Source organism: Lissotriton helveticus, chromosome 2_1, assembly GCF_964261635.1.
Source record: "Lissotriton helveticus chromosome 2_1, aLisHel1.1, whole genome shotgun sequence".
In the NCBI taxonomy this organism is placed as follows: Eukaryota; Metazoa; Chordata; class Amphibia; order Caudata; family Salamandridae; genus Lissotriton; species Lissotriton helveticus.
This window is the reverse complement of record NC_136059.1, coordinates 1,503,077,798-1,503,097,939: the sequence shown is the minus strand read 5'-3', so window position 1 is coordinate 1,503,097,939 and position 20,142 is coordinate 1,503,077,798. Positions and strand designations below refer to the sequence as shown.

The window sequence follows — 20,142 nt, the reverse complement described above, 5'->3', positions numbered from 1 at the left end:
GCCTCCTTGCAGTCACTGTCAGAAAATGTGCACACATGAGAAGGCTGAGAGAGACGGGAAGCAGGGGAACAACAGAGACAGGGTGAAAAAGAGACAGAGAAAAGGAGGCAACGAAAGAGGGGAAAAGATGGAAGAAGAAGGAGACGGAAAATCAGTATCACAGCGTGCGACGTACTTTGAGCCTGAGGCTGCTTTGTGGTGGGGGAGAGGGAGGGGCAGGTGTGAGAGGCAGGAAAAGCAGATGGCCACAAAGGAATACAGGCTACTAGAAAGAACATGTAGCCTCCTTGCAGTCACTGTCAGAAAATGTGCACACATGAGAAGGCTGAGAGAGACGGTAAGCAGGGGAACAACAGAGACAGGGTGAAAAAGAGACAGAGAAAAGGAGGCAACGAAAGAGGGGAAAAGGTGGAAGAAGAAGGAGATGGAAAATCAGTATCACAGCGTGCGACGTACTTTGAGCCTGAGGTTGCTCTGTGGTGGGGGAGAGGGAGGGGCAGGTGTGACAGGCAGGAAAAGCAGATGGCCACAAAGGAATGCAGGAAAAGCAGATGGCCGAGTGAGGCCAAGCGCGATCTGGTGAAGCGTCGCGCTTCAAGAGCCTGGTGGTGTGTGAGGCTTACTTGCAAGTCGAATGGGGGTGGGGGGGCGGTGGAGTGAGCGAATGGGAGGGAACGAGCATATGGGGTGTGAGTGAGGCCAAGCGCACGCTGGCGAAGCGTCACGCTTCAGTAGACAACATGCATTGGGAGGAATCCGCTTGTTCAAGAGTGTTGTTTCCCCTACAATAGTTCAGAGCTATAAATAGCTCGACCTAAAAAATTTAATAGTTGTGCTGCATGCTATTTCAACAATGAAACAATTAGGGACATTTGAAAGAAATAAGCAGGAATATCAAACAAAACGCCAAACTGCAGCGAAATAAGCATACCTTGTAAAACAATCCAAAAGTTGAATCGATGGATGCGTCAAAAATGTGAGCATATGAGAGGGCGCAGTCTTTGTATCCCCACAACAATTCGTGGACAGTGCGTGTCAGAAACATTCCTTCTCCGCAGGTTATGAGCATTAACGCCGCCGCTGTCCTGTTCCAGGCAGAGTTTTCAGTCCGCTCCATCAAAGTCTAGCAGAAGAGAAGCCAATATCAAGAAGCCACTGTTAGCATCAGTCCAAGAAGTTGAATACCATCATCAGAAGTACAGCATACATACAACATTAAGGAAAAGAAGTTGAATGACCACTGCGGCCCTGTTTAATCACTGCATAAATGGCATGACTATTAATGCAAGGATGAGCATGCAGAAATGCATATTGCAATACAATGATATTTCTACTTACATTTGAATAGCACACAATCTGACAACAGTGCGGCGGTTGCAGCACTTCCAGGTTCTCTGGGTACCATGCCTACAGGCTACATTCCAACATTTCAGTTTCACGGCGGAGTCTGAACCTTTCCTGTAAGAGCACGTTTGGGGTGTTTGTACGGGACTCGGAAGTGAATTATTTGCATTCAGTTTCATCGCCGGATTTATCTCCAGAATGAACATCTGAAGTAATGCGGGATGTATTTGAAGGGAATTTGAAACCATTCTGTAGTAGGTCTGACGGTGTATGCTACTGTGTCACAGAAGTGGGGTTTGAGGGGTAACTGAACCCGGTAAGGTCTGCCCCCCGAGGCAGATTGGGAGGGGGAAAGGGTGAACCGAATAGCAGCCAGTGGCCATTTTGTTGATTGGGCTGCATTGGAAATAGCCCAATTGTAGCCCAACTTGTAATTATAGCCCATGGAGTATATTTAGGGGCTTAGCGCGTTGCCAGCCACCATTTTAAGTTTTTTAGGTTTGGTGACCTGGTGGCTGGGAGCGTAGTGGCAGTTGGCGTTTTTTGGCTGGATATCGTTTTGGTAGTGAGTTGGCAGTATATTTAGTAGACAGGGATTTTCATCATAGCAGCTGAGGATTACCGCGTTTTGGAGGCGGTTTGTCTTCTGAGTGAGGCCAGCTGGATTTATTTGCTATTGCCGGAAGCCTTAAGGGACCGCTACATTCCAACATTTCAGTTTCACGGCGGAGTCTGAACATTTCCTGTAAGAGCACGTTTGGGGTGTTTGTACGGGACTCGGAAGAGAATTATTTGTATTCAGTTTCATCGCCGGATTTATCTCTAGAATGAACATCTGAAGTAATGCGGGATAAACCATTCTGTAGTAGGTCTGAAGGTGTATGCTACTGTGCCACAGAAGTGGGGTTTGAGGGGTAACTGAACCCGGTAAGGTCTGCCCCCGAGGCAGTTTGGGAGGGGGAAAGGGTGAACCGAATAGCAGCCAGTGGCCATTTTGTTGATTGGGCTGCATTGGAAATAGCCCAATTGTAGCCCAACTTGTAATTATAGCCCATGGAGTATATTTGGGGGCTTAGCGCGTTGCCAGCCACCATTTTAAGTTTTTTAGGTTTGGTGACCTGGTGGCTGGGAGCGTAGTGGCAGTTAGCGTTTTTTGGCTGGATATCGTTTTGGTAGTGAGTTGGCAGTATATTTAGTAGACAGGGATTTTCATCATAGCAGCTGAGGATTACCGCGTTTTGGAGGCGGTTTGTCTTCTGAGTGAGGCCAGCCGGATTTATTTGCTATTGCCGGAAGCCTTAAGGGACCGCAGGCCCGGCGAGGCGCATGTCAGTGGGGCGGTGGCCGCCGTCGCGGCCTGCTCTCCCCCCAAGAGGGCTAAGAAGGGTCAGGTGATTGACTGGGGACGCGCTTATGGTGAGATATCGATGTGGGACAAATGGTTATTCCACCGGTGCATATTCAAGTGAAGGAAGGTGCTTCATTGCCTCGATTGCCCTAATATAAAATATCTCGGGAAGGCGAAGAAGCATTGACACATTGTTTAGGATTTGATCAAGGTGGGGGCTGTGGAAGTAGTTTTTATAACATTTGTAACAGCCCTATCCTTCTTATTTTGAAAAGAGACACTGATACTAAAATGTATAGATTCATATTGATTTACGAGAGGTAAACAAAATTGTGGTACCTCAATACCCAGTAGTCTCCGACATTACAACACTTCTTACTATGGTCCCTCCTACTGCCACTACATTTAGTGTAATAGATTTGAAGAATGCTTTTTTTTCAATACCTATTCACCCTGACAGCCGTAATTTGTTCGGTTTCATATTTAATAGATCATACATATTCTGTAGAGCTCCACAAGGGTTTCCAGAGTGCCCTAGCAATTATAGTAAGGCATTGAAAAGGGCAGCTTGATTGTTTTCCTGTGCCGAAAGGGGTGGCTCTTATTCAATATGTCGACAACATCTTGTTGGCTACTGATACCCCTGAACAGCTTAAAGAAGGAACACTGTCATTATTTTCATTCTTTGCCTCTCATCATCACAAAGTCTCTCAGAAGAAATTGCAATTTTGTAGACAGCAGGTTACCTATTTAGGTCACCTCCTGTCTAAGGAGGGACGTGCACTCACACCAGACCACATTCAGATCATTTTAGATTCTCCTGTGCCCCGTACTCAGAAGGATGTTCATGCATTGATTGGCCTTACTTCTTTCTGTAGGCAGTGGATCCCTAGCTTTGGGTACATTATTCAACCCTTGTTGGCCCTTTTGACTAAAGACACTCCGATGCCTCTCCCATGGACTACTGGATGCCAGAATGCCTTCCAACAGCTACGTCAAGCTCTTTGTTTCCACACCAGTATTAAGAACTCCAGACTACACTAAGACGTTCACACTCTATGTACACAAGATAGAAGGTTGTGCCCTCTCTGTTTTAACACAGACACACAGTGATAAACAAAGTCCTTGTGCATATTTTTCGGCTGTCCTTGATCCAGTTGCTCGCGCACTGCCTGTTTGTTTCCGAGCAGTAGCGGCAGCGGCTATAGATCAGAGTGAAGGAATAGTCTTGTCACATAGATTATTTGTGTTAGTACCTCATTCAGTTGATGCCTTGTTAAATCAAACAGACACAGCATCTGACTAGTGCCCGTTTGACAGGATATGAATCGACACTATCGGCCCATCATATCACGTTGAAAAGATGTTTGACTTTGAATCCTGCTACATTATTGCCACTTCCAGCTACTCAGTCTCAGTTACAGTAGCTACACGATTGTACATCCCTTACTGAAGAACACAAAAAGGGTTTTGTTGACCTACAAGATACACCTCTTTCTAGTGTTGATGGAGAATTGTGGGTTGATGGATCTTGCCTGAAGTTGCCTGATGGCACTACATCTGCTGCTAATGCAATTACAACGCTTCAGACAGTAGTTGAGACAGCTCGCATCCCACAGAAGTCAGCTCAAGCAGCCGAGTTGATAGCATTGTCAGCATGTGAGCTTAGTACAGATTTGCTTGTTAACATTTACACTGATAGCCAATACGCCGTTCATAACTTCGGGAAGCTTTGGAAAGAAAGAGGCTTTCTCACTTCAAATGGGAAACAAATAGTGCATGGGTTATTAGTACATAATCTCCTTACTCCGTTGACCTATCCTAAGAAAGTGGCAGTTGTTAAATGAAGCACACCCAAGACAGTGACTGATAAAATAAGAGCAGGCAATGCCTTTGCAGATTACACAGCGGTGGAGACCGCAATGCAGTGAAGTACCAGATCTATGTATATAGTTAAATCACAGACTGAACGTTGGCATGATGCCAGCCAGGAGGTGCTGGACATGCAACAATCTGCCTCTGTTGATGCATTAGACCAATGGTCCAAGGAGGGAGCATTGGATGATGAGGGCTGTTGGAGGAATAAAGAAATGACAAAAAGGAAGTTACCCACAGCCTATTTACACCCTATGATTCACATGGCACATGGGCCGGCACATGTTGGAGCATCCTCAAGCAAACCAACTTATGCAAGTTTGGTATCATCCAGATTCTGTTGGTACGGCTAAGAAAATAGTCCAATCTTGTCTGATCTGTCTCCAGTATAATCCTGGAAAGGGAACACAAACTCCAATAGGAGGGTTTGCAATACCTACTGCACCTTTTAAGGTTCTGCAAATGGACTACAGACAGTTTGAGCGTTGTAACAACCTAAACATGTTCTGGTTGTGCCTTTCGCAAATGGGTGGTAACATACCCTACGAAAGATAATACAGCTCTTACTACAGCAAAGGTGCTCCTAAAGGAGTTTTTTCCCCGATTTGGCATTTGTCGAGTTTTGTGGAGTGACAACGGACCCCATTTTATAGGGCAAGTTGTTGAGTATCTCATGAAAGGGTTGAGAACTAAGCAGAAGTTTCATGCTGCTTTTCACCCACAATCAGCAGGACTAGTGGAACGTTACAATTCTACCCTGAAATTTAAATTGGCTTAGAAAATCATAAGCAAAAGCATAAGAAAAGGTCTTCAGCATATGCTAAAAGGGTCTTCTGTGGAAATCTGAAATACATTTCGTTAGCATAAGCTGAAGCCATCTTGGTTGTGGCATACATTTTGTTGGCTCTGTAATTCTCCCATCCTCTGATGCTTGTCTTTTTCCCTTCCTCTGCAGTCTATTTTATTTGACTTCCTGACTCAGCTAAAAGCAATGTGCATGCTAAGAGTTTGTAGCGGCCAGAACACCTGGTCTCATACTCAACTGTAAATCACTTTCTGCTGTTGTAAACAGTTCTGTTCCCCCTCCCACTTTGCTGACTAAGTGACCACCCATCTTCCCATGTTTGTCGGTAACTATTCCTGTGCAGGCCTGTACCTTCTATTTGTATCCACATGCTTACCAGTGCAGAAAAAGCTGTATATAAGTCCTGTGTTCTGTGACTTTAATGTACTACCTCAGGCAGCACTTGAGAGTGCTGTGTGGACGTGGTCCCACTCATGAGTGATTAATAAACTTGTTATTTGAATTCCAGCTTCAGTGCCAATCTCCATTTTGTTGGTCTACGGACCCGTGGATCGGTGTGATCATTAAAAGGCAATATTCCACAGTGGGGGGCATGGAGATTTTGGCCCGGTCCACCCCTACTGGGCAGGGGGGAAGGAGATGGGGTGGGGGCTTGGGGGCGTAGATGCTTTTTCTGGGGGTGGCAGAGGTTGGGGGTGGGGTGAGGGAGGGTGGTGCTTGGGTATTAGAGAATGATGGGGATTGTTTGCCGGATGAGCTTGAGTCAGGCGGGGGTGGCCGGGACTGGGAGGGTCTGAATACTTTCACCTCCTGGAATGAGGAGGTGCGGGGCTTAGATAGGGTGGGCAAGTTAGATACATACGTGTCGCAAGGGGGGTCCGTGGGTTCGGGGGCAATGGGGCCCGGGCAAAAGGGGGCGGTTGCCGGGGGGGGGGGGAAGGGTGAGGTTTAGGTAGAGAATCCTTGAGGGCTGGGCCAAGTTGGGTTGGGGCTGGGGCGCGGCGGTTTTGGAGTGGAACGATGAGTAGGATGATCAAGGTGATGAGGGGAAGCAAGTGCTCTTAGCAAAGTGGGGCGTGCATGGGCGGCTGGTACTCTAGGGGCGAGTAGGAAGAGGAGTTGGGATGGGAGAGATAGGGAAAGTATGCCTAGCACACCAGACCATTAATTTTTCTATCAGGCGGTGGAGCAACAGCGGGCCCCAGACTTGGCAGAGCGGCTCAAAGGCGCAGAGGAGAAGGGAGGGTAGAGCCTCGCGCGTCATGGCCAGTACCTGCGTGGGATCACAGCACGGCTGGCACAAGTAGGCCCCGAGCGGTCTCGCTGGCCCCAACACCCGATGGGCCTCAGCAGTCCACGGGGCATCGAGGAAGCAGGAGCACAAGCGGAAAGTCTATTAGTGGGTCTAGGAGAGTGCAGTCAGCACCTCCGGCTGGAATGACATGGGGACACGGGGAGCCTGAAGAGTTGGATTATGATGAGGATAGCCTGGAGGAGGGCGAGTTATGTGAAAGTGAGAACAGGAGTGCAGGGGGGGAATAATGTCTTGTCTATTGTGTTGCAGGTGCCACGACGCCCGGCAGAGCCCATGGGTTAGACATCGAGGTTTGAGGAACCGAAGGCACCATTGGCAAGGCGGACTACAGTACGATGGGCACCCTACTTAGAGCCAGGTAAAAAGCGGGATGGAGGAGTGAGGCAAATAATGGTATCAGTGGGGGTTGGAGGGTTTGGGGAAGAGGGGGGGGGTTACGAAGAGGCAAGTATGTTTTGGATGTGGGAGGGGGCACAGATGACACAGGTAAGGAGTCAGCAAGCGCAGGGGACAATATTAAGACGAAAAGTGATGCAGGTATAATAAAGACAAGTCAGAGAGCAAAGAGTTAAAAATACAAAGACTGCCATATATGGGAGTAACCAAACCTCTGGGCGCACACCTAATGCTGGGCACCAAGGAGCAGATCTGGAAAGGCGAGTTGAGATGCTCAAACTACTGCACAGGGAAGTGCGCACAAAAGAGGGATCGAATGAGGAGGAGTACGAATTGGCCAAGCTGCCGAGAGTGCCTCTCACAATTGAGAACTGGACAGTGGCCTTTTTGATATATTCAAGCATCTACTGTGAAAAATACCAGTGGAAGCCTTATAGGGTTACGGCAACCAGAAGGCTGCAAAAATCTTGCAGGCAGGGTTTCAGGAGGGCTTTAGACTAGGTTGTGGGGGACCTAGGACGCGACAATCTGCAAAGGAACACCCTGAGATTGTGCAGGAAAAATTGGACAAAGAGGTGCGCGAGGTGGGCCTATTTGAGGATTGGCCTTTGGAAAACTTGATTGTGTCTCCCATAGGAGTGGTGCCAAAAAAGGAACAGGGGCAATTCTGTTTAATTCAGCATTTGTTGTGGCCAGAAGGGGGTTCCGTGACGATTTTATTGATGAACGGGAGTTTCTTATTCATCAGTTGACGTGGCCATGTCACTGGTAGTGACCGCGGGCGCAATGGCGATAATGGCAAAATGCGACATAAAATCAGCTTTCCGTTTTCTTCCAGTCTACCCGGATGATTGGGATCTTATGGGCATCCATTTCAATGGAAAATGGTACATGAACAAAGCATTATCGATGGCTGCTCTATGTCATGTGCATTATTTGAGTGCTTTAGCACGTTTCTTCAGTGGTTATTTTTAAAGCGGACGGGTCACCAGCTGGTAACACACACTGGATGACTTTTTCTTTGTGTGCACCTCAGACTCCACTGACTGCCAGGGAGCTCTGGACAGCTTCAAAGAGATCATGAGGGAACTAGGGGTGCCTTTGGCGCTGGAGAAGACAATGGAGCCCTGCATGGCTCTTTCCTTTTTGGGTATTGAGTTGGATTCTCAATTGATGGAGGCACGCCTTCCAAAAGATAAAAAGCTGTAAATGTTGGGCAATGTTGGCAAAGGGTAAAGTTATAGTAAGGGAGATTCAGGTGTTGCTGGGTCATCTCAACTTTTCTTGCAGAGTAGTGTGAGTAGGAAGGACGTTTTGCAGATGACTGGGCACGGCCCTTGCAGGGCAGAGACCTCCACACTATCATGTGCGCTTGTCTGCGGGAGTGAGGGAAGACTTGTGGATGTGGAAGTTTTTCTTACAAGATTTCAACGGCATTCCTTTGATGCGGGAGGGTGACATGGTGTGAGATGTCTAAATATTTTCAGATGCAGCGGACAGCAAGGGCTTTGGCCTCTATTGGCAAGGAAAGTGGCGTGCAAAACAGTGGCCCGTACAGTGGGTTGGCGGGGTAGGAGTATCGCATTTTTGCAGGTCTTTCCCCTGGTGGTGGCAGTAACAATATTGGGGGAACAACTGCCACACACAAAGGTGTCTTTCAGGATTGATAATATGGCGGTTGTGGAGATTGTAAACTGCCAGTGTACCAGGGATGAACAGGTCTTGAAGTTATTGAGGGTGTTCGTTTTGGGCTGTTTACGTCATGATATAGCTTTTAGAGCGTTGCATGTGCCAGGAGTGGACAATGACATAGCGGACGCTTTGTCTCGTTCACAGTGGGGGAGATTCCGTGGGCTAGCCAAGGACGCAGACAGGACTCTGACCCCCATGCCACAGCGGTTATGGTACGTAGGCAACATAGGATATTGTAACAGGTTTTAAGGTCCCTGGCACAATCCACGATGATGGCATACATGCTAGCTTGGGATGAATTTCTGCTCTCGGGAGCGCGGCGGCGGACCACAGTAGAGCATAGAAGGGAAGATGTGATACAATTCATTCTGGATTTAATTGACAAAGGGCTTTCCAGGGTGAAGATTGTGGATAAGCTAGTAGGAATTGCATTTGTAGGTAAGCTGTTATGGGATTATGCTCCGTCCGTGAGGGAAATGAGCTTGCAGATGTTGGAGGGTTGGGCTCGGGAGCAAGGCCAGGTAGGTAGGGCAAAGAACCCTCTGTCATGGACTCTGCTAGGCAGGGTGATACAGGTATTGCCAAGGGTATGTTCAGACAGTTATGAGTCGTGCCTTTTTTCCACAATGATGGTCTGGGAGTTTTTTTGGGCTTTTCGAGTGTCAGAATTATTGGGTACAAAATTGGGAGAGGGACTGAATGGGCTGATGTTGTACCGAGTAAGGATAGAGTTTGCATATGGCTGCGAAAATATAAAGCGGATCAGAGGGGCATGGGAAAATGGGTGTCCCTCCAGGTTTCAGATACACAGTTGACTTGCATTTGCAGGTGGGAAGAGAAGTGGAGGGGGCTAGCTGACAGACAGGTTTGGTTGGTTTTTGTGCATGTGAATGGTCGTAAGGCCACAGCTTTTCAACTATTGGCAGTTTTGCGGAAAGCGCTTGCAGAGTTGGGGATTGATGGCAGGGGTTTTGGGACTCATTCTTTCAGGATTGGGGTGGCATCAGAAGCAAGTAACAGGGGGTGGTGGCGGGGGGACATTATGAGGCTGGGGAGATGGCCCTCAGATGTTACAAGCTATATGTTTGCAGAGCAGCCGGGGGGATGTAGCGCGGTTCTGTTGCTTTCACCTGTTGATATAATTTTTCTCGTTTCAGGTTCGGTGATTGGCCCCCTTGCCAGGGAGATGTCAATTTAGATAGTGGGACATTCGTTTGTAAAGTGGGCAGAGGCCCAGGCGCGCGCCAGTGACTTTGGAGAAAATTTGAGTTTCTATAAAGATTTGTTTAAAGTTTCTTGGAGGGGAAGAGGGGGCATGCTCTGGAAAGAGCTGGTGATGGTTTTGAATGGCGTGTTGGTGACTGGTAGGTGCCCCAACATTTTGTTGCGACATCTGGGCGAGAACAACATGGTCAGGGAAAGGGGGCTAGTGTTAATGAGAAGCATGAAGTGGGACCTGGCCTTGATAAAACAACAGTGGTTTGGACGTTCGGTCATTTGGACAGAGTTTGTTCCCCGCAGAGTTTGGAGAGGCGCTGTTAATCCAGAAGGAGTGGACAGGCCCGGAGGAAACTCAATTTAGAAATGGTGCATTTTTGTAGGGAGATTGGTTTTGCGAGGATTACACATAAGGACATCAGATTTGACACAGTGGAATTCTTCAGGGGTGATGGCGTTCACTTGTCGCGTATAGGCATGGATTTGTATTTGTTGGAAATCAGAAAGGTCCTAGCTAGGATGTTGAATGTCCAGGGGCACTAAAGAAGGCATTTCTATGAGGATAGGGAGGGCAGGAAAATGGAGAGGCGGTGTTTCTGCCTAATCTCCCGCCTTTTCCTGGGTGGTGGGGCTGTTAAAAGTTGGCCAAGATTGGCAGAAGTTTGTGAGCAGGAGCAAGGAAAGGTTAGGCAGGTAGGCTAAGTTTAGACTAGATGTTTGGTAGTTACATTTGCACAAATGCAGGTAGGGGTTTTGGTCATTGGAGGGCAGGATTTGTAAATGAAATATTGCGTCATATGGTTGTTATGTAATGTTATTATTGTTATCTGCAGGGTGGGGGATTTGATGCGGGGATCGTAGTGGTGGGGGGGGGTAACAGGGGATCAGTTATTTTATGTATAGTGAGGTTTTAGTTTTGTAAGGCAGTTGCCAGTGTTGACAATTGTGATATGCACCTGTTTCAATAAAGCGGCCTTTTACCCACCCAAAAAAATGGTCTCGGTTTGGCTTGTCGCCCTCCCTCCCAAGGAGGGTTTGGGGGGCAGCCAATCCCAGTGAGGTCTGCTCCCCAGGCAGATTGGGAGGGGGAAGGGGCGAGCCGAATAGCAGCCCTTTTGTTGGTTGGGCTGCATTGGGAATAGCCCAATTGTAGCCCAACTTGTAATTGTAGCCCAAAGGGGTATATTCGGGGGTATAGCGGGCTCCCAGCCACCATTTTAGGTTTGGTGACCTGGTGGCTAGGAGTGTAGTAGTAGTTAGCATTTTTCCCTCCCTCCCACCCTCTATTTTGCTTTTCTAGGGTTAGCTTATCTTGGGTCAGTGTTTTTTCTTTCGAGGCCGGGTTTGTGGGTACAGGTGCACAGGGGTTTTTGCTAAATGTATATTCGTCACTTGGAACAGGTGCGGGCGGAGTTGTTAAAAGTTGGCCAAGATTGGCAGAAGTTTTTACTTAAGTGTTGGAAGTTTGTGGGCAGGGGCAGGCAAAGGGTAGGCAGAGAGGTTAAGTTTAGACTAGATGTTTGGTAGTTACAGTTAGAAAAAAGGCAGGTAGGGGTTTGGGTCATTGGAGGGCAGGATTTGTAAATGCAATATTGTTTAATATGGTTGTTATGTTATGTTATTATTTTTATCGGTAGGGTGAGAGATTTGATGTGGGGATCGTAGGGGGGGGGAGAACAGGGGCCAGTTATTTTATGTATAGTGAGGTTTTCGTTTTGTAAGGCAGTTGCCAGTGTTGATAATTGTGATATGCACCTGTTTCAATAAAGCGGCCTTTTAGACACACCAAAAATTGGTCTCGGTTTGACTTGTCCCCCTCCTCCCAAAACACAGTTGGAGGGTTTTACTCACAGGTTTTGTCACTACGAGGGCTATATTTAGAGTCTGGCAAGCGGGATAATCCATCACAAACATGGCGGATGTCCCGTCCGTGTATTACAACTGCATTATTTATTAAGGCCATTGTAATACAGAGGACGGGACTTCCGCCACGTTCTGAGGAAGAACCCCCTCTGTCAAACTTTAAATACTGCTTTAAGTCAGCATTATGCCCGATATCCACTGACTTTGGAGCTCAGTCCTTCTGACTGTAAGAGAAGTCTGAAATGTCATTCGGCGTAGCCAGCTGAACAGCCTGCCTGACCAAGTTAGATGAGCCCTGTTTTTGGGTGATGTGTCCTGATGTGAGGCCAGCTGTGGCTGAACTTTAGGAAGGCTCATTGGGATTTTTGTCAAGAAAGACCAACATTATGTGGCAATATAAGGCAAATCATTTGTCAAGGAAAGCCAAATTCTGCGCCACATTCTGTGGCTTCATTGTCTAGCTAGTTTTCCATCTTAATAACCCTGATAATGGGTCCCAATCCAAAACGCAGTGCCTTCTTCAGAAATAAGCCTTTCTGATCAAAATGTTATTTGCGAAAAAAAGTTTGTATCCATGAAAGAGCATTTTATTGACCCCGCCCCATTCTCTGTGAATAAGATGGCTTATGTAAAACCTAAAACAGTGCAAGTACATACAAATAAATGTCCAAGTACACAATTTTTGTAATAAAGCATTTCGTTTTTTCAATCTGCACATTCGAGTTATAGTTTGAAACTCATCTTAACCTTTGGGTTTACTAAGTGCTGTCGCTACAGGGCGAATGGAAGTATTTCCATCAAGAAACATTCTTGCAGAGCAGTAAATTACAGATCATATTTATTGCAAACATGTCTAAATTGAAGTAATTTTTTCATTTATAAACTTTATTCGACCTTGTATATAGAGACCATAAAAGTACATAAAATCACTTACAAAACAGTTAAAATATAACCAATCACAATACTTTCATAAAACCGAGCTCCCCTTGATCAAAATTCAGGTACAATACATAGAACTAATAAGATGTAAACATATAGCCATTTCTCATAATTCAATATTAAAGCGCATATTTCCTTTTCCTCATACATGCCCAAAGGAAGGATGCTACTGCAAAACACGTAAATGCATTCGGGAGCGATTTTAAAAAATACAATGCAACCCGGCATGGACTAAAATGATGTCTCTTTAAAATTGGAACAATAAAACGCTTTCTTTCTGGGGCATACAAAGTGCAGAAAAATATAAAGTGCAAATCATTTTGTATCGACTTAAGAGTCACAAGGGCATTTTGATAAATCAGAATGCCTAAAACTTTTGTCTGGATACTCCAGCATTAGTGGAATTAGAATTAGATTTAGACGGAATCAGTGATATATGGGACATCTGATTCGATGTGAGAGATATAATTAGAGTATGACTGTGGAAGGGAGATCAAAGATTTCAGGAATTCGTTTTCATCTAGCTGTAGTAATTCAATCGGAGCCATGCCCCATACGTCACATCCAACATTGTTTTGGCTTGATAGATCTTTTTTATAGTGCCCAGAGGTCTGGCACCCAACTGCTCAGTAAAACTTTGTAATGCCACTAAGCTCCAATTCAATGCTCTACTTTCTACCTGATGTTTCCAGGACTGATTGTTATCGAAGAGAACTCCTGAGTAGGAGAAAGTATTAACCACTTTGATTTTCGTAGAGGCCATATAAAACTGTGGTGGTTTATCATTTTTTCCTGCCCCTGCAATTAAAATGAAAGTCTTTGCGTAATTTACCTTTAGGTCCAGCGAACTCATAAAAGCTGCATATGCTGTTATCAGCCGCTGGAGCCCCACCCCAGTTCTTGAAAGGAATACGGCATCATTGGCATATGCCAAGATAGGGAGCCGATGGGAGTCACACATGGGGACATCCAAAGAAACAGCCCCCAGCACGTCCTCCACACCATTTGTGTAAATAGAAAATAAAAACGGCGCGAGGACGCAGCCCTGCCTGACCCCTCTTAGGATCTTAAACGAGCGGGTCCTCTCCCCATTTTTCCCATATCAGACGGATGCAGAAGCATCTGAGTACAGTTGCCAAATGAAATCAATTAGGGGCTGGTCCAATCCCATTTGTGACATAATATCCCAGAGTTTTGGGTGGGAATCACAGTCGAACGCTTCCGTTAAATCCATAAAGGCTGAATATAGTTTCCCACCCTTGGCTCTTACATATTTATCCGTAATAAGAGCAAGGTTCAAACACGGATCCACGGTGCCGTTCCCCTGTCAAAAGCCATACTGGGTTGATATTAAAAAATTCCTATCAGACGCCCAAGATTCAAGCCTGCACAGAAGGAGACGACCCATCAATTTTGCAGTTGTGTCAATGAGGGAGATGGGTCTGTAATTTTCAGGATTTCCCTCAGCTCCCTTTTTGAAAATTGGGACTATTAGGCTCATCTTCAATGACGGGAGGGGACCCAATCTTATTAAAAACATCGGTCAACAAAGAGACCCAGAGAACTGGGTCAGTTTGAAAAAAGTCAATTGGGACCCCGTCTGGACCTGGTGCTTTCCCCTTACTGCAGGCTTCTAGGCCCAACTTAACCTCCGACATACTAAACCCTCTTGAGGATTTGTGGGTCCCACAATGTTAGGCCTGAGGTCAGGTAAGTTGGTGGAAAAATACTTTAATAATGGGTCACCCAGTCGTCTTCAGATATATGCGAGTCTAAGGTAAGGTCACCTTTTGTTTTAAAATAGGGTGCATTAATTATTGCCCAGAACTCTTTGCTGCTCCCTGAGACTGATGCTGCCTCTAGGCTTGTCCATATTTCCTCCCTCCTTACCCTCTCCCTAGCTTTCCTTGCTCATTTGTAGTCCCTAAGTAGCAAAGCAATTAATGACACGTCCCTCGGTTGTGTCTTTAGAGTAGTCATTAATGCCTTTCTCTTTTTTTGTACAAGGGGAATCAAACCACCCACTAACCATTTTGGATCTTTCGGGCTTCTACCGTGTTAAGGAAAGTTTTATATTATCCAATAGGTTGGTGAAGCCTGATAATGTTATACTAGGAGAGCTGTTAGAGTCCAGACATACTTCGATACTGGTTAGCGCTTTGCTAACTGTCTCGGTAAGGATATTCGCACCCTCAACTTGAGCCCACTTCAATTGATAACCATTCCTTCTGGCGATTATAGGCAGAGCTATTTCCTGTTGTCGAGGCGTTTCTCTACGGGCAAAGCGGATTTCGCAAGTTAAAATAGCGTGTTTCGCTAAATGCTGTAAATAGAACATTTGCATTGATACAACTATCATTTAGCTGGGTTGAAATCAAAAAGAAATCTGTGGTAGATTTGTGAGGGAGACGCTGAAAAGTTTTAGGTAGGGAATCAGTGGAAGAGGAATAGTTGTCTACAATCACCAAGTCCCTAGCCAAAAGTAAATGATTCAGTCTGTTCCCATAGACACTATGTGTAAAGTGTTGTAATGAGTTTCCCACAAGATCAGTCATACTACATACCCTTTGTGAGCTATATTTAAAGGGAAGGATATTAAAATCCCCTAGCCAGATGATATGAATTAAAGTCACTCTGCAAAGCAAGACATAAGACATTAAACCCCTTCATTGCAGAGTAGGGTTTGCTCCCCCAGGGCAGCTGAAATGCAGGCAATGGGAAGAGGCCATTGCAAGGCATGCCTTGCGCCAGGAAGCCCGGCTCCACACTCCGCATCACTTTTTTGTTGCTGGAGGAAAGATGATGCATGATGGCGAGTAAGGAGTATTTCGGGCCTGAGGTTCGCAGGTAAGAAGATAACACAGATTGACAAAAACAAATTTTTTCCTCAAATTTAAGTTTGGGAAAGTTGTGGGATCACTGGCCTAGCACAAATTTCCTATGACCCAGCGCTCCCCCCAGGTCTCCCGATAAAAATGCTATGTCACTGATGTTGGAAGGGGGCTAAGGTGCCGCGACAGGGCTGGACCCAAAAGGTATTGTGGGGACATCAAAATTATCTATCACAAAGTGACCTGATTTTGCAACAGGAGCACTTGTGTTTTTGGTCCCGGTCTCAGAATCCCCAGTGTGTTCGAAAATAAGGATGCTAATTTAGCCTGGATACCGTAGGTGGACAAAAACGTATGGAGTCCTAAGTGCCAAATAGCAACGACAAAAGGCCTAGCAGCTAAGGGGTTATGGCTGGGGTCCCCACATTTTGTCACCACTAACCAACCTATACATATGAAACATTTTGGTGAGCAAATTCCAAACCCTGAATGAATATACATGTGCACAGATGACTACAACACAAATTGTAATTTGCATAATTGGTCATTAAGGCTGGATTTTAATCAGATGCAGAAGTAGAGATAAAAAAGTTTTAATCAAATAAGATAATATTCTATGATTAAGACAACTAGCGGGAGTGGATGAAACCCTAAGGGGGTCTTGGACAATTTAGTGGAAAAGGTCGGATTTTAAGTACTTTAGATGAGTAATGCTGGGCAAGAAATTGTAGAACTAAACTGTAATCAGTTTGCAAGGGAGCATGCGGGCTCACTGTCCCTCTTCAAGGAATTTTGAGTTACTTATTAGCAAATGGTACAATATGTAGTAGCATTAGTCAAAAACCTAGGATTTAAAGACAACTTAGGGGAGTTTAGACATTTTTAGCAATAATGTAGCAAATGGTGCATATATATTCTCTAAGCACATTAGAACAGTACCATTTGTCCAGACCTGATACAATTTAAAAAGTACTTTATAAGACTTAAAAGGTGTTATCCAAAACATTTAATGGTACATTGGCATGTTCAAGTAAACTAGGCCAGACATATTGTTCAGAATTTTGCCCAAGGAATTGTGGGGTACTTTAGTGCCACCTAAAATATTTGTAAACACATTACAACAATAAATGTTAACAAGATTTCCAAAGAATTGAACACCATCGTCAAGTAAGAGTGTGGGTTCTCCCCATATGATTATTAACAAAGGAATTGTCAAATTGTGCATTTTAGGCTCATTAGGCCAGTAACACTGGACACAAAGTAGTAGAATTTAAAGACCACATGTAGGGTATTTGGTGTCCCCCTCCATTCCTAAAACTAATTGGGAAATGCACTGGAAAAGTGTGCATTTCTAAGCAGATTAGACTTGTTACAAAGTACGTAAACTCCCTTAGGATTAATCATGTAATGCAGGGCAATACAATGGTGTGTTAATGATTGCCTCTAAAAGATTTCAAGCCAGTAGGATATTCAGCTAGCATTACAGAAGAATGCAATATTCTACTTCAACACATCAGTGCCACAATTAACAATATTCCCAAAGTTGCATCGTGCCACATTAAGCCTCCCTTGCAAAGATACACAATTTCACAGCAATTATGCCAATTGTTTTCATTTATATTTTTGGCTCGATTAGTACACTTTCTTTTTCCCTAATATTTTTGCACAATGCTTCATGTAAGAGTTCTCCTGCTTCCATAAATTGTACTAACAGAGGACATTGGTATTCAACAATACTTCACTTCTAAATCTCATAAGGTGGAATGACTGAACCATCCATGCTATGCCTCAAACATGTGACTGTAGACTTCGAACTGATCTCGGTCATGAATAAGTAACGTAACTATCTTTCTAACTTGCACTGTGAGCATCTTTAAAGTTCCAAATTTGCATAATGATCTTTACCAGAGTTATGATACTACTTTTCATGCTTTGCACAAAATTACTATGCATTCATAATTAACACACTTTAGTACACTCTCGACTCGGGTACTTATCGGAAATATTGTATACAATCATGCCATTGCCCAGTCAAATACATTTTTAACAGCCGAGGCCAGTTGACCTGCAAGTCTGCTGTAGACCACAATGCAGGGAAGGAATGTAAACCTGTGGATCCAGGTTAGGCACTTACCCCCAGATTAATTAATTTCCCGATTTGCGAGTCCTTAATAGCGATTATTAAGGAATCGCTATTAAGGACTCGCAAAACAGGATTCATGTAGAAATCGCAATATTATTTGCGATTTCTACAGCTTCCTTATTTGCGATTAGCAAATTGCTAATCGCAAATAAGGAATGACTCCCCATTCATTCCTATGGGCCTTATTCATTCCTATGGGCCTAAAGGCCCATAGGAATGAATGGGGAGTCATTCCTTATTTGCGATTAGCAATTTGCTAATCGCAAATAAGGATGCGATTTCAAGGGTGCCAGGGGTGTCCAAAGGACACCCTGTAGCACCCCTGAAATGTCAATGTAGATTGATGTTGCGCACACACATGTCCAAAGGACATGTGTGTGTAACATACAACTTAGAAAAATGCACTAAAGTGCATTTTTCTAAGTTTTCGCTATTTACCACGAAGTCAGACTTCGCGGTAAATAGCGGCAAAAAATAGAGGATTCGCAATTTTTAAAAGGTTCATGAATAGCATTTAAGGAATCTCTAATTGAGATTCCTTAAATGCGATCGCAATTTGAGAAATCGCAATTATTTGCGATTTTTCAAATTGCGAGTTCATGAACCATTGATGAATCTCAAATGCCATTTTTGCGGGCGCAAGCGGCCGAATTATGCGATTCGCACCGTTTGCGCTCGCAAAAATGCTTGATGAATCTACCTGTTAGATGCTAGCATGGCTGGGGTTCACTTCGCCTCCACCTGCCTGGCTTCTGGTCAGAGGTTGGCCAGCCAATCGGACTCGTTGTATTCCCTCTGGCTCGCTGAAGTGGCTATGCAATGGTGTGCTTCTAATGTCACTGGCAGGGGTTGATGCAGTCTGGCAGGCCCAGTCCTTTATGCTGCTGGCCTCGATAGCACAGTTGGTGGTGAGTGCATGCAGTTATGCTGTTGCATGGACTAGTCATTGGCTAACCTCTATTATGGACTTGTGGTCTACAGACTATCATAGACCAGGAGTGAGTGTTATATACCAGGAGTGAGTGTTTTAAACCTGTGCTCTTCCAACATGGGCACAGTGCTGGGTCAGAAGTGTGGGGAGCAGAAAGATGGAAGTATGGCACATATGACTTTTCCTGGAGTCGGGCACTTACTCATGGAATGACCCTGCACGGCCTCCATGAGAAGTGGGAGCACCTGCCCACTGGCAGCTCTCCCCAGCCAATGAATAGCTGTACTTGCTTTTGTCAATGTTTCTTAGCAATGTCTCATAGCAGCGCGAGCTTTTGTGCAGTACGGCTTAAAATAAAAAAAAAATTAAACAAAGCTCAATGACAAACAGCATAGTGCCCACACCATCAGTGCTTGCTTCGCCCTGCACACATTACACTTACATACCAAGGAAACTCATGAGACATATTTGTGGGAAACCAGTGATGCAGGTTTATTTGCGTACAACACAGGTACTGATAGGTGGGTCATCTTACAGGCGATCCAATGCAGCAGCCTCTCGCTGACCCGCATGCCCAAGGAGCCATCTTGCACGGCGAGGCGATGCTCTGACGGTGCAGTACATTATCACTTTATTTCGTTAGACTCCCGCCCCCCCTGTCAGGGCGGGAGATGAGGCACACCCCTGGTCGGTTCAGGCCCCCCAACCGCCCGAAGGACTAACGGGGCGCCGACGCGGTTTCCTGGAACCCCCTCGGCTCCAGGTTCTTGGCTCGGGCACCCTACTGTGCCAGGCAGAGGTATTTAGACTGTATCCTTCTGCCGCAGAGGTACCCCTACTGTCCATCTGCTTCCAGATCGCCCTGTGACTCCGCCTGCAACATAAAACATGATCATTAAGGTATTCAAAACTGTGCCAATCGCTCTGCAGCTGGGTCAGGGTTCAGGGTGGGTTACAGCGCAGAGCAGCCTAGGACTAGGCACGGGAAAGAAAGGCCGAGCCTAGTTGCTGGGCCTAGCCATATCCCCCGGAAGCGCCTCCCCCGTCCCCAGGAGAGCCCTCCCCATTGGCTGTTGGCTGGGGGGGGCGGCTCAGGGGGGGAGGGCGCGCTGCAGGCTCCGCTCGCCCGACGTGTGGGACTAGGGCGCTGTCCCGCCCATGCTCCCCTTCGTGTCGCGCTGCCAGCGGCATAGTGCCCACACCATCAGTGCTTGCTTCGCCCTACGCACATTACACTTACATACCAAGGAAACTCATGAGACATATTTGTGGGAAACCAGTGATGCAGGTTTATTTGCGTACAACACAGGTACTGATAGGTGGGTCATCTTACAGGCGATCCAATGCAGCAGCCTCTCGCTGACCCGCATGCCCAAGGAGCCATCTTGCACGGCGAGGCAATGCTCTGACGGTGCAGTACATTATCACTTTATTTCGTTAGA

General features: G+C 45.8%; 1 protein-coding gene across 1 annotated transcript in view; it reads right to left on the bottom strand.

The window, feature by feature from the left end:
• The window catches only part of SCARB2 (scavenger receptor class B member 2), a 485,622-nt gene that overhangs the window by 273,780 nt on the left and 191,700 nt on the right, over positions 1-20,142 (bottom strand). The window contains exon 4 of the mRNA XM_078676388.1: positions 932-1,123. Coding sequence (XP_078532514.1) covers positions 932-1,123 — 192 coding nt within the window. The remainder of the gene's footprint in view (positions 1-931; positions 1,124-20,142) is intronic.